This window comes from Bolinopsis microptera, chromosome 1 (genome assembly GCF_026151205.1).
Source record: "Bolinopsis microptera isolate Bmic1 chromosome 1, MBARI_Bmic_1.0, whole genome shotgun sequence".
In the NCBI taxonomy this organism is placed as follows: Eukaryota; Metazoa; Ctenophora; class Tentaculata; order Lobata; family Bolinopsidae; genus Bolinopsis; species Bolinopsis microptera.
In genome coordinates this window covers 8,883,314-8,897,809 of record NC_087072.1, presented here as the reverse complement: position 1 = coordinate 8,897,809, position 14,496 = coordinate 8,883,314, and the positions used below count along the sequence as shown (strand labels likewise).

Sequence of the window (14,496 nt, the reverse complement as noted above, 5' to 3'; positions counted from 1 at the left end):
CAGCAGCTGATGCTTTTTTTGTGAGAGAAGGGAGTATAACTTTAACTCCCAGTCTGGCATTCCCTCTGAACTGTACATCTAGGTCATTTGGACATATACCCTGGAGAACTTTCCACAGATGTATGATGGTGTAGCGTTCTCGGCGTCTTTGTAGTGATGCAAGTTTCAGTTCCTTCAGTCTATTCCAATAATCGGTGTCTCTCAGCCCTAGAATTCTTCTAGTGAACTGGCGTTGTATGCTCTCGATAGACTGGATATCATAGATCTTGTTTGGATTCCAAAGCGGGCAGCAGTACTCCACTCTGGACCTTATCAGGGATTTGTAGAGCTGGAGCATAACAGGTGTTGTCCTGTCTTTGAATACTCCAAGAACCCAAGATGCCATCTGACGTGCCTTGTCAACCATGATGTTGATATGTGGTGTCCAGGAGTAATCATCGGACATGTTGACTCCTAGGTCACGCACTAATGGGCTTCTTTCTATGACTGATCCATTTGGAGTGGTGTAGTTTGTGATGTCACTCATAAATGGCAGCTCCTCTGAAAGTGATTTAGAGGCCGGTGTTCTATAGCAAACAAGTTCAAACTTGTATAATATTACTATTTTTCCAGAGTAGTTACTGAATGGGACAACTGTACTTTGTCTATCGTCAGAATGTTTAGAGTAATCTTGTCATGGTTATTAATTAAATTATTGTATTATAGTATTGATTGATTTGTAAAGATTATGATAGATTAATTGCCGATATGTCACATTAATTCTATGAAGTTATATGGATGTTTTAATTAGTTCTGACCAACAAAGATGTAAAACAAAGAAGAAAATTTGCAGATGAGATATCACAAATGTGAGAGTAATTTCGTAGCTTCACACCAGGAACTACACTGTCTCTTGTGATGGAATTTGGATGGAACTACAATTTCCGTGTAAATTTCCATGGAATGCTCGATATTTTAATGCCAATAGGGGTTATAGTTACCACATACGTACCAGCTCAATCGGACCCAGTCGTCTTACCCCAGGATACTTCTGCATGTGTGTAATTCTATTTGGAATTATCGGGAATTGGAATTATTGGATTTATCAGGAAACTCGGTGTAAGACATTTGCCTTGTAAGTTGCACGTTCTTGGTTGTCTGAAACTCAACAATCATTTGATACAACGTTGTATACCTGCTCAACGGTCCAACCAGATAGAACCTCATTTGATTTGTGTGCGACGAATTTGGCAGAATATGTGGTAGAAGTACTGGCCTGTAAACTTATTTTCCCAGCGATACAAAACAAGAATTACGTCTTATTAAATTTTTCCTAGACAATATCGGTGAACTTGAAATATTGTCAACAAATTATAGAGTGATGCCTTTGGCTAATTATATAGCAACATTCGAAGCGCACATTTAAGTTCAACATCATTAGAAGTAGTTATCGAAATTGTGTTTTAAACTTGTAGGTTTTCAAAACGTTTCAGCAGACTTTGTCGGTTCATTAACTTAATAAATCGAGTGATTATCTTCCATCCCCGAATTTCTAATAATTTTGAGAAAACAATCTCACTTAATTGCATCTTTCAGTTTAAAATTTCAATTAAACTTTGTCGGTTCATCAATTTAATAAATCGAGTGATTATCTGACATCCCTAAATGTTTAATTATTTTGAGAAAAAAAAATGCTCGCCTAATTTCATCTTTCGGTTCACACTTACAGTTACAGTTATTTACCTGGGGACCCCAGGCTATAATGTTTACAAACATACACCGAATAGAGATTCGGCGGAATTATGACAGGCTGAGCGCCGCCCAGTAAACAGTTACAATAATGTTAGCCTCAAATTTGCCTACTTTAAAAAAATAATTACCCGTTGAAGTTACGGCATAATATGTGAAACATACCTAACAATTCATACTGAAACTCAGAGCTATTACACTTACCACTGAAAGCTTTCTGATCCGCGAAAGTCAGGAATAAAAAGAAGGGAATCTCGTAACTTGTGCTCACAATGACACACAATCAGCCAACAAAACCACACAATCCCGAGAACAATAATCAGGATAAGCCTCCTTTGTTCCAACTAATGTAGCTTTTCCTGGTTTCTTGAATGATATATTGTTTGTTTGCTACATTCAGAACAGCTGTATTTTCCCTTCTTATTTAGTATTCAGATGGGGTGGATTTGTTCTCGATAGTTCTGCTCAGACGCCTTGTCCTTGTATCTGAACCATCATGTTTAGTGTTTACCTATACTACTGAAATTTAAGTAGACATCTGGGTTTGTAAATGATATACTTAAAATGAAATGCCAATTTTAGATCAGAAAATTATCTCATTTACATTTTTGCTTCGACGGTTCCTTTTCGCATGCTCTCAGCGCCATTGACAATGGCACTTAGAGCATGCAAAAAGGGCCATTGTGACCTTCTGAAGCTCATTTATTTTCAAACTCATAATTATCAACACTGACAAACTTTGCATTTATAGATTCTGATCGCTAACTCCACCGGCCACTCTCCTATCAAAACCATGACTAGACTCTATCATAAATCGTGTTTTGTCTTCTTGGTTGTACGAAACTTTAAAACACAACCAGCAATTCATTCAATGGTGGTAAAGTTTAATAAAGACAAGAGTTTTATATAAAACTCGTTCATTGTTGGCGATTGTTCCCGATTAGATTTAACAGTTTTTGTTGACCACTGTATCTCACTCTCAGATACTGTGTGCTGGTTAGTTATTTGCCGTCATGTGGTACCGATACTACGATTTTATTGGAAATTTGTTCTTTCGTTGGAATTCACGACGTAATTTCAGCAGTAGCAGAAATTAGTAGTAGCCCCCAGAGTCCCAGACCACGTGCAATACTCGAGCAATTCGATCCCAATTTACGAGAGACTGTTCAAATTGGATGTGTAATGGGATCTCATAGAGTGGCCCTCTCAAAATACTGCGTACTGTGTTAAGTTGATGAAAAAACACGTTAAACTACGGCTTATTAATTAAATATGCGCTCTCTCTGCTTTTATTTTACAACAAAAGTATTGCACAACATTTCATTATATTTAAAAACTAATCAAATAGATTGATTTCACTTGGTTGGAACTATGCTCAACTTTAAACGTAGTTTCCGTCAGTGCATCTTGATATATCCCTCATATCCCTCATATCCCTGGTCTCTGATTGGCTGGTTTGAGTCACGTGTTGTGAATACTGTGCTCTGATTGGCTGGTTTGGTGGTTTGTATCACGTGTGTGATACTTGCTGGATGGTTGTTGATTATGATGTACTTCTATATATATTTCTGCCATCTGATCAAAAGCGCTCTCAAGTCGACCTCTTCGGTATATTTACTTTGCCACCTGCCCCACATATATGTATATATGGATCCTCAAATAATACTGAATATCGCATGTTGTAGTTTGTTCAAATTTCGCTGCTCTGTTGTTTTAAAAACAAGTCTCCATTATTTGTGACAGGAGAACACTAATTGTTAATGAGTCTCACTGTGTTAACTGCTTCTAAACTAATTCTACTTAATTACTGCGTTTATATAAACAACATACCCGTCATGTAACCCTGACTGTACTGCTTTGCACTTTGCACGATAAAGAACACCATATAGCGCAAAATACGTGTTTATTTAGACCAAGTCGAGCCTAATTTGGTAATTGATCTAATTGATCTAATTGGTTGTTAAACTTTGCATACGACCCGCTACTTAATTTGAATGAACATAATGTTAATGCCAAACGATTTGCATAAACTAAATCCAATGAAACCCCTGAGGGTGTGAAGTGTCCTGAAAGGAATAACAGCAGCTGTCTAATCGCGATGGAACTACGAAATTTGATTGATGTAGTTCTGTTTTCTTGCTTCTCCTGCAATCATCACTTACTGAACCCTCAATCGCGCACTTGACAGTGCCAAGTGCGAAATGAGCTGGGGAATCGCCTCATGTCCATCACACACCTCTGATACATTACTTACTATAAAAACACTGAATTAGCGCTCCGCTTTTCATTCAGAAATTTTGTGTGTGATCTGCTATTGTAGGGACAGAATTGGTAAAATAAATCTTTGAGTTTGACCCTCTCCCACAACCCCAGAAACACACCCCAGACGGAATGTAACCATGGACATGAACATTACGGACGCAGCCCTATCACGAGCTCCCCACAGTTACCAGTACGAGGTAGCAGATGAGCTGACTCCTGGAGAGGGGGGAGACCAGCTTTACAGTTGCCATGGTCACGTTATCTCCAGCAGAGGCAAATCTGCTCTTGTTATCTTGATTCCTCTGTTCCTAGGAGCGGTTGCTTCTAATTCATGTGTAGTGTATGTCTTGCGGAGGTTTGGAGCTGTTATTGGCAAGGTTACTTGTCATTTCATCACCCTCTTTATGGTCACTGATCTTATGAAAGGTAAGAGTGTAATTCAAACTTTACATCAAAAATTGAACTATTCATGTTCTACATTAATATAAAACTGAACGTGATGTTATATAGTAAAAGTGAACCAGACTTCCTTTATTCGCAGTGTTTCTGGTGATCCTGCCGTCCATAATCAGGATATGCAACCTCGAGGTACGACACAAAATCCTTACAGTTACTTTTAACGGAAGGGTAAGCTAGGATTCAAAAATGTGTGTGCATAGGTTGATCTTTACTAGGCACAAAAGCGATCAAACAGCTCATTTTACATTTTACATGCCTCAAAAGACTATGAGTTATATGACGATAATATCTAAATTTGTTTCACTTATTCACAATGGTTCGCGCAGGTTTTATCAGGTTCCATGTGTCATGCGGGTTACTGGATAAACTTATTCCTACTCCAATCCTCCTTTATGACCCTGGGACTCTCTGCCTACGACAGAGTCATGGTTCTGAGGAAAAGTGAGAGTTATGGGCCGAACAAGAGCAGGTTGAAGAACACTCTACTCTTCAGCGTCCTTATCCCTCTTTCTTACGCCGTTTGTAAGTGAAATGTGTGAGCAAATGTTTAGTTATAGTATTAACCATGAGGAACCTGACATTCTACTCCTAACCTGTCCAGAGTTTTGCCACTTGTTTTCCTGACATGGACAAATGATTTGTGCCCGAATAAGGGACTCGTTGGAACGGGCCATGAACCTTGTTTCATGTTGAAGCAGTTGTCAAATACAGTTTCTGTCAGTGGTTCACGACGTATCAGGTGGTGAAAAACGCCTCTGACACTCTTTTTTCACAGTTGACGTAGCCTACACGAAGATATACGAAGCTAAGAACTCTGACATAGCCCACGTTTCTGAACAGAGCTCTATTTGTTACGATCAAAAGCTGGGCTGGTGCATGACCAAAGCTGCGCCTCACGAGCATGAGAAACAAAGTGACAAAGGTCAGAGCACGTGACCCCCACAAAGTTTACCCCACATTACCGTATTCTATTAGGTTGTAGGGTTTATATGTGCTGGTGCTACGGTTCCGATTTTGGTCTGAACTCTGGAGCTATTAATATTGATTAGCAATTAGGTTTGAGATCGCGGTTAACGTTGGGAGGTACAAATCGAGGAGTAAAAATTATTGCAATCATTTTATTATGAACAACAGCCCTGGCCGGCTCTGGTCCTTTTTAATTTGAGCAGTAAAGCCATTTGGTTAGCTAACTTAACTGTTTTTGTGTTTTTACGGGCATGTTTTCAACATTTGTTAGCTAAAAGTACTATACATATTTACATAATGGCTGCAGTATCTCGTTTACTGTTATGTATCAAATCAGATCGAGTGATTTCAGATTTGTCAGGTTCGAAACGATCAGGAGTATTTATCTGTCAAGCTCAAGTTATTACAGTCCTAATTCTAATCGGACAGCTTACACTGCAGGTATAGATCAAGTTTAAAGATTTAAGTTATTTCTTAAACATGACCGTAATTATATTCAAAATTGTTCACATGTTTGTCGGAATCATGTTCATCTGTAATACAACTGAACTATCCCTGATGAGTAAAAAATGCTCATAATAAACATAATACTATATTACCTTAATAATTTGATTGATTCCGTGACAGAGCGGGCATTCCAACTACAAGAAACTGTTTAATGACGAGTCCAGAGAAGGGAAATACTTCACCCTCATGTTCGGGTTAACCACGTGGTAAGTTTCAGTAAAACCAGTCTCTCTGTTCTTTAATACGACTGGTCAGATAAAAGCAGCATCTGTTTTAAGACAACATTACTGGGCGGCGCTCAGTCTGTCATTCCGCCCTGACATCATACGTTTGTTTATGAACACTAAGCTTGGGTCCCCAGGTAAATACAACATAGAAAGTTTAATAATAACACAATGGCCACCATATTTTAATATAACAACGAAGTCACAAAAGGCTTAAAGTTTTCGAGTGTAGCGTTAACCATTCAATTGTTATTAACATAGTTATTAACAATATGGGGTCCTTTCGAATATTACTCAATCACTATTCGGCTAATTTTTACCCCCTCCCCCTCCGTAGTCAGTTTTACATAACTATAGTGTCAGAATTATACTAGCGTAAATATTTAAAAACTCCCTGATCTCTCACCCTCAATAACATGTGAACGACCCCATATTGTTAATAACTGTGAGTGTCAAACAATGAAATTTATAACTCTACCTTATCTTAGGTTGTACCTGCCGTCCATGCTGGTTACCCTGATGGATACATTTACATCTACAGTCTTCCCCAACGCGTACTACGAAGAGTTCTACATATACATTTACATGTTGCAGTGAGTATAAATACTGTGTGACGTCGTGTCATGCGGTGGGAACTGTGACGTCGTGTCATGTGGTGTGAACTGTGACGTCATGTCATGTGGTGTGACTTAATGTCGGGGATGAAGACAAATAACGACTTTAAAGTATAGTTATTCATTATCTGAAGGTCCCTCAAAATTCAACAGACAACTATAATTATCATGACGATTATGTGCTACTTAAATAATTCTGCCCTACCACTAACTATTCCCCTCAGGCTGATGCCGAGTATGTGCAACGCTTACCCCCTCCTACTATCCTACAAAGAGTACATATTTCCCACTCTAGTCGCCAGTCCTGCCCACTACACCCCGGTAAAACCCGACACCTCCGCCACCGCCGACTCTACCACGGAGGATCGCCGAGAACAGATCTACAGACGACTCTCCCGTCTCCAACTGCCCACGAGAGACCTGCTCAGCTGTCACAGTAGCTCCGCCAGTAAGACTCTTACTGGCGGAACTCTTACTAAGAGTCCTGATCTCACAACTGCACGACACGACCCTGGGTCTCCGGTGAGAGGGGCCAGTAAGGCTGGGGGTAGAGATAAGGACTACTTCGATACCATGGTTCTGAGAGGGTTGGGCGGGGAAAGGGATGTTATTGCTAACCTCCAAGCTATCGAGCGGACTGACGTATAGCTCTTGGTCAGGTGTAATTGCTTGGTTTCTGATATGAAGATGGTCGGTCAAAAAATAGTGTAAATTATGGCCGTTGTGCGGTGTAATTAGAAGCGTTATGCATGGCGGGATAATCAGTCATGTTGTAGTGTATTTTATGGTGCATGGATGAGATTTCCCGAAGGGTTGACCCAGAACTAAAGCTACCCAGATTTACTATTATCTGATTTCAGAGTATTTTCTCGTGTTTCATTATTGCTTATTTAACATTATTTTGTGATCCTGTATTTGTTCGATTTGAAAATAAGCGTATTAATTTCTGGAATTTTTTATGAGGGATCACTCACATACAAAATTACTCGGTGCATTTTTGGGCACAGGCATCGCCTACGTACGCCAGTAAAATTATGAATTCTGAGCATTAAGAAGAGACACAATCCCTAACGATCATTGCATTTTTAAGCTGATAGTCCAAAATCATGGTGACATTATTTATCTTTCCAGAATACGATGCGAAGCAGAAAATGTTTCAACTATGAGCCATAAAACAGAATCCGCAAGGCATGTCACTAACCGACGCCGTCGGTCAAACGGAGGAGTTGTAAACGAATAATTGTAAGTTACATTTTATTTGAACGGTCTTTAAGATGAGTAAATTGAAAAGCATATCTTTGTTATTTCCGATATAATAGAACTGCACTTACAGTAAGGAATAAAGTTAGATCAAATACTCGAAACGGAATTAAATTTGAAATTATTAAAACTTTGCTGGCAAACAAGTCGCTTAACTTCACCACATTGACCGTGACATAAAACAGAGGTCATTTCAACTGCAAATCAGGATCAAAACAGTTTCCAATATATAAATAACAACTGGTCAACACACTTGATTTTTTAGTTTATAGTTAATACCATCAGAAGTCCTTTGTTTGCAGACTATCGAGTCACTATGTAAAGAATGATGATAGTACATGTACATAATATATAGTTGTGTTGTTAGTCACAGCATCCCGCCACCCAGCCACATCAACAAGTCTCAACTTCTCAATAAATCGTTAGTTGGTGGTTCTCTGCAGCACTGAAAGATCTTGGTATCAGTCATTTATTCTACACTTACTGAATTGAAAGTCCTCGGAAGTTTACCACCAAATATCACATTAGGAAATACAAAAAGGGTCACAAAAACAACTACAAAGAGAAGCACGGGATTGCTCACGTTTGGTCGAGCATGGCGGTGGGTGATTATCCGTGTCTACCGGAACTGTGTTCCTTACACGTTCTCTGTCTGGCTGCTCTTTCTTCACTTTCTTTGGGCGGTGATTTGCTGTACTCCTGTTAGAGAAAGAGGAGTTAAATTACTAAGTTTCTAACTCTTTCGTGTTGCATTTATATAAAATCTGAAGATTTGTTGTATATGCTTGCGATTGCATAGGACCACTGGGCTAAAGCAGATAAATAGTTCAAGTGGGAAAAATCATGCATTAAGCTTATTACGAAAATCGATGTATGTATTCGAGTACGCCGGTTAAAACAAAATTAATGATTAAATGTCTACAATTCTAAAATTTCCGTAATCATTGTGACTTTGATAACTAACCGATTCTTCGAACAAGCTTGTCCTCTTGCTGGCTAGATTCTCACTTCGTATCATGTCTCTGACTTGTGCTCTGAAAGGTTCTTACGATAAGCTCAGAAACGCTTTGACAGATCAATATCTTGTCAAACTGCGGACATGTCATATGACCCAGATGAGTATCATGAGTTTATGTTTGTTGTTCAACTTTGGCCAGGAAAACAAATAAGGCGGCACATTGAGAGAGAAAAGCATACAGCGCGCGTGATTTTAGCGCGTGTTTGATACTAACGCTTCATTTAAAATGAATTCGGATTTCGCGACATTGTGGACATGAGCAATAGTATTCTTATCGCTACGGACAGCAGTAACATACATAAAGTGAATAGACCTCCTGACAATATAGTCAATAGACATGACATCCTCACACAATAAAATGTTCAGTTAGAATCAAGATTCGAGGCGACCCAAATCAAAAGGTAAGTAACCGATATGGGAGTCTTAAAAAACCACAATGAAACCACATGACCAATCATGGCCATGGTACTCTTTGAGTCCTTTGTAACAATTTGACAATTTTCGAAAAACATTGATGTAGGCGTAACCGTTCACACTATGTATTTATTAACACATATTATGGCTCCCATCAAGTTCAACAGATCTAGAAAAAAGCTTTGCCACGTCACCCCTGCAGATTTCGTCGATTTCAGGTGCCGACAGGAACTTAAAAATTAAAAGCAAACTTACATTTTTCCCCCTAAAATCGAGCGCTTTCTGCGCAAAAAATTGACCTCAACAGAAACAAGAATTGCGCCCGTTGTTTCGTTTTGGCGGACGCTAGATTTCCATCTCACTATAACTATTAATATAAGCTCTAATCAGCTCACCTTAATAATAATCATATTGAAACATCAGTAGACTACGCGTGCCACATTCAAGTTGGGCTTATTACAAAATACTATACATTACTAGTATACATTAAAATACGCTAGTGCCGCGCATTCATTGACCACATACTAGCTATACACCACATCTCCGCAAGCAATCCCCGTGCGCGTGCGCGTGGCAAGTTGACATGGAAACGAACGGAAGCAAGTAAGGAACACGACATATATTTGACCCACCTACCGCTATTTCCAAAATCCACGTTTTTCTGCAAAAACATCCATTCGTAACCTTTCACTATTGCCTTTTTTCAAAAGGGTGAAAAGGAAAAAATTAAACATGGCTTCAAATCCAAATTTGAACCAGAGATTTTTCACTTCCTCTCGATAAACTCAATTTTCAACCCAAAATAAAGTCTCAAAGGGGGAAATTACTCAGGTCAGGATTGTAGGCAATGATTATGCCAAACTATACATTTTTGTAAATTCATTAAACTTTCAATTTAGCCTAAAACACCCTATTTCGCAAAATTTTTCCGGGGGGCTGCGCCCCCTAGCCCTCGCCAATGGGGTCCGCCCCTGGAACCCGCTGGGGGCTGCGCCCCAGACCCCTGCCACAGCTTCGCTCGCCGACAGCCCCCCCAAAGAAAAATCCTGGCTACGTGCCTAGGAGCAAAATATAGGTTTAGGGCTTTTCAGATGATTTGGCTCATCAACAGATACCGACGTACATAACGGTCAATATGTAGTTTAGGTTTACCTGGCCCGTAGGTTACGAATGTGCCCGAGGAGAAAAAAAAAGCAAACTTAAGAAGATTTCTCGGGAACTTAAAAGTTCACCTCAAAACGAAATCTGCACCTATGTGCCACGTAACTCCTCTTTTCTTCTAATAATCCAGAAACTGCCCTTAGCTTTAGGGGTAAAAAGCTATTTGTTCTATTTTTAGACAAATAGTAAGCCCGCCTGGCAGACGATCTAACATATACTATAAAGGTTTTATTAAACCTATAAGTTTGCTTTAAAACATGACATCAGGGTGGCCCAAAAGTGACTACCCACACGCAACCTTTTAATAACTCACGTAATTCGTCTTCAAATTGCACCAAAATTTCAGAGATTATAGATATGGGTCAAACTTAGATTTCCTGAAAGTTTCGTAAGCCACGCCCAATTACAGTGGGCGTGGCGTGACACTCCCTCTTTTTCACTATTGTCCTTCATAAAATGAGAACACTTTAAGCTAAGAACTCCAAATTTTTTGCACACATTTGGCTTGATAATTTAAAACCTTTCCCAAAGTTTCAAGTTCATTGTTCAATCCTAAAGCGAGATCTTTCTAACCGGGCCTATCGGATCACAAAGAAAAACCAACTTTTAGACCGTGATTCCTGATTTTCCTGAAAAGGTCACGATCTGGTGCGCCATCAGTTCTCGTGGAATCCTAGGACCTTACTTTTACGAAGAATTTGGTGTTTTCCTGTCTAGCAAAGACAGGTATCCAATCAATCATGATCAGGTCGTCATCTCCTCAGTATGTTTGGTAAAGCCTAATGAACCTCATTAATACAGCTAACGCCTTACTCTTGATCAGATTGGGTGACGAGATCACTGATTGAGTGCAGAGATCACTGACTGAGTGCTCGGATCACGTTTCCGATGAATTTTGAAATGGTCATAACTCAGCCAAATTTTGAACAATGAACTTGAAACTTTGGGAAAGGTTTTAAATTATCAAGGCAAATGTGTGCCAAAAATTTGGAGTTCTTAGCTTAAAGCTTTCTCATTTTATGAAGACAATAGTGAAAAAGAGGGAGTGTCACGCCACGCCCACTGTAATTGGGCGTGGCTTACGAAACTTTCAGGAAATCTAAGTTTGACCCATATCTATAATCTCTGAAATTTTGGTGCAATTTGGAGACGAATTACGTGAGTTATTAAGAGGTTGCGTGTGGGTAGTCACTTTTGGGCCACCCTGTATGTGCCAATAATTTAAAATATCAGCAATGAGCTATCAGGCCTCAAACTATAGTTCAAACTTTGAACAATGATTTACAACTTTATAAGTTTAAATTGTGCAATAGAAATAGTTATCCGCGTTATCTCAATGTTTGACTATCCGTTAAATTTAAAGTTTTTTCTAATAGTTTCTTTTGTTATCAAAAATAATATTACAAAGCACTTTATCTGTAAAAAGAATTGTGGATCCATAATGTGGCAATATAATACAAGCTTTGACAATAAATAAATTTATTAAAGGGAAATCTTAGGTTACTCGGCTCGCCTAGTTAAATGATGAATATCTAACTATTATATTTGCCGAAAAGGTGTCGGTAATCTTGCCTTCATAATGTGTAACAATGTCTTCTCTTAAAACATTTTCTAACAAATATTTAAACAACAATAAGGATGTCACTAAACCTGAAGTGGCCTCAAAGAGCCTTTAGACACAATACGTTAGCGTGCCTTGCCACGTAGCGGTCCCCTTTTCCCAGGATTATTATATAAAGAGCTCCATTTTGGTATTTACTTTACTTTATTATTTACTGAACAGCTCCAATTCGTTAAGGTTATTCGATAAGATGAAGTTTTTGTTGGTCGGTGTTTTTGTTCTTCTAGTGTGTGGGGCTTTGGCTCTCGGGCGTAACGGGGTTAGGAAGCCCGTTTCGTTTAGATTCCGGAGGCAAATTGTGAAAGAACATATGAAAATGCGTAGAGTGCATCAAAACACAACGGCGCTTGTGTGGGATACTGAACTGGCAGAGTTCGCTCAGGATTGGTGTACCTATCTGTCGGAAAATGGAGGCAAGTTGTTGCACAGCAAGGACAGTGGGTACGGGGAGAACCTTTACGGGTCCATGAGTACAGCTCCTCATTCCGGTATTGGAATCGACGCAGTACAAAAGTGGTACGCGGAGATAAAGGACTACGATTGGAATAACCCAGTATTCGCCGATGCAACAGGCCACTTCACACAGGTGACCTTAATATGATAGTTATAAGTCGGAATCTCGTTAAAACGCATTCGCTTATAATTGATGAAACCGCAGGTAACACCCAAACCAAAAATCGTTAAGGTGAAACTTTTAGGCATATGATTTTAAGTTATAACTTGATGATCATAAATACATGACATACATGACATTGACCGAGTATCATATATTTCTACTAGGTTGTGTGGAAGGGCTCAAAGAAACTTGGATGCGGGTTTGCCTCAGCGCCATCTGGGAAGTACACAAAAACGCTGGTGTGCTGTAACTATTCCCCACCGGGTAACTGGGACGGACAGTTCGAGGCTAACGTGCTCAAGCGCAATAAACCTTACGTCGAAACCTCAGACTAGAAACTTCAGACTAGAAACCTCAGACTAGAAACCTGACCAAACGGAGAAAAGGGCACTTTAGAAAAGAGTGTGTAGTTTTCATTGTGATGTGTAATGTTTTCAGTAGCAAATATATTTCACTTAAATTAGTTAAGCTTATTTGGTGTGGGTTAATAAATTAGTCAATTATTTAAGTTTTGTAAATTAAGTTCTTGCAGAAGGAAATTTCAAAATAGTTTGTTTCACTGCCTCAGCATCATGGTTCGAAGATTTAACTTCAATGATGAAATAAGAAATATTCCCTTCTTATTACAAGCTTATTATGTAATTTTAAATAAATGTCAAAATCTCATAACTCTATCTACTACACCTACCTGCTATTCTAGTACATATTATGATATTCATTATTCAACATACCAAGGTTGTAATTAACAGACTTGGGTCCCGAGATTGATGCTACTTCTGTTGCACAGGGGAGCCAGGAAAATAGTGAATATAACGTGCACTGCATTGCTACTCTACTACTACCATTAGTAAGCTGGTTATCATAGCTAACTTAGTTCTGAGGAAATCAGGCTACTAACTAGACGAAATCAAGGAAATCAAGGAACTTACACGGTACGCGATTTGATCTGGTCGCTTATTGTATCAATATCGTCAGAAAATCTAACAAGAGCGTCTTTCAACAGTTTAAGTTCATCATGTGTCCACCTTGAACCACTGTAATTTTAATAACTTCAATAAAATGTAAAAAGGAATTGAATATCGTCAATTTCAAGCCATATATGGCAAGTGTTCGATTAAATTACAGTGATTTAAGGAAGAACAGATGAGAATTCAGGGCGCATTAATCTCTAATCAAATTAAGACATTTAATGAAATTACATCATCGTCTGTAGCATTATTTAATATTTATCGGTTTCCAGGACATTTTTGGGTGCCCTCCTTAGATTATATTTTTAAAGAAACCTTGCTTTTGCAGCGTTGTCAGGATCTTGAATTTTGTGCAATCTGGCAGTCAACTCAGCCAGTCTGCTGAAACTTTTTCCTGCTGTAGCGTAGATCTCAGCAACCTGAGATTAATTAGCCAATTAGTTGATTGGGTAACTAATTTGTGAAGATTAAAAAGAAGTAAGAACGCCTGATTTTTTTGCGTATAAATATTAAATACAGGAGCGAGATTTGTTCATATAAAATGATAACATGAATTTTGCTAACTAGGTCTGGTGTTGGTTTAAGAAGTCCAGATTGTTTCTCAGAAGAGGGAACATCGAACAAGTTACTTCTGTCAGCCATCCTCTACTATTTTAGTTAGAAAAATCAATAATATGA

The 14,496-nt window shown here is 38.8% G+C and overlaps 2 protein-coding genes across 4 annotated transcripts in view; one reads left to right on the top strand and one right to left on the bottom strand.

Moving 5' to 3' along the window:
- The first annotated feature begins 4,060 nt into the window (after positions 1–4,060).
- On the top strand, positions 4,061–7,687 carry LOC134812791 (uncharacterized). Its single transcript, XM_063820396.1, has 8 exons — positions 4,061–4,416; positions 4,532–4,617; positions 4,776–4,971; positions 5,225–5,371; positions 5,768–5,856; positions 6,043–6,128; positions 6,635–6,739; positions 6,985–7,687. The coding sequence occupies exons 1-8, from the start codon at positions 4,128–4,130 to the stop codon at positions 7,406–7,408; spliced, it is 1,422 nt and encodes a 473-aa protein (XP_063676466.1). The 5' UTR covers positions 4,061–4,127; the 3' UTR covers positions 7,409–7,687.
- A 370-nt stretch (positions 7,688–8,057) lies between these two features.
- Positions 8,058–14,496, bottom strand: part of LOC134811922 (chromatin complexes subunit BAP18-like) — a 73,171-nt gene continuing 66,732 nt past the window's right edge. The window contains exons 2-7 of one of the 3 annotated variants that reach the window (XM_063819088.1): positions 14,383–14,463; positions 14,134–14,237; positions 13,780–13,884; positions 8,985–9,054; positions 8,604–8,719; positions 8,058–8,465 (exon numbers count right to left, since the gene is read on the bottom strand). In XM_063819088.1, coding sequence (XP_063675158.1) covers positions 8,630–8,719; positions 8,985–9,054; positions 13,780–13,884; positions 14,134–14,237; positions 14,383–14,460 — 447 coding nt within the window. In that variant the 5' untranslated portion in view covers positions 14,461–14,463 and the 3' untranslated portion in view covers positions 8,058–8,465; positions 8,604–8,629. Of the gene's footprint in view, positions 8,466–8,603; positions 8,720–8,984; positions 9,055–13,779; positions 13,885–14,133; positions 14,238–14,382; positions 14,469–14,496 lie in introns of all 3 variants that reach the window. The other 2 variants (XM_063819079.1, XM_063819097.1) reach the window with 2 other exon arrangements.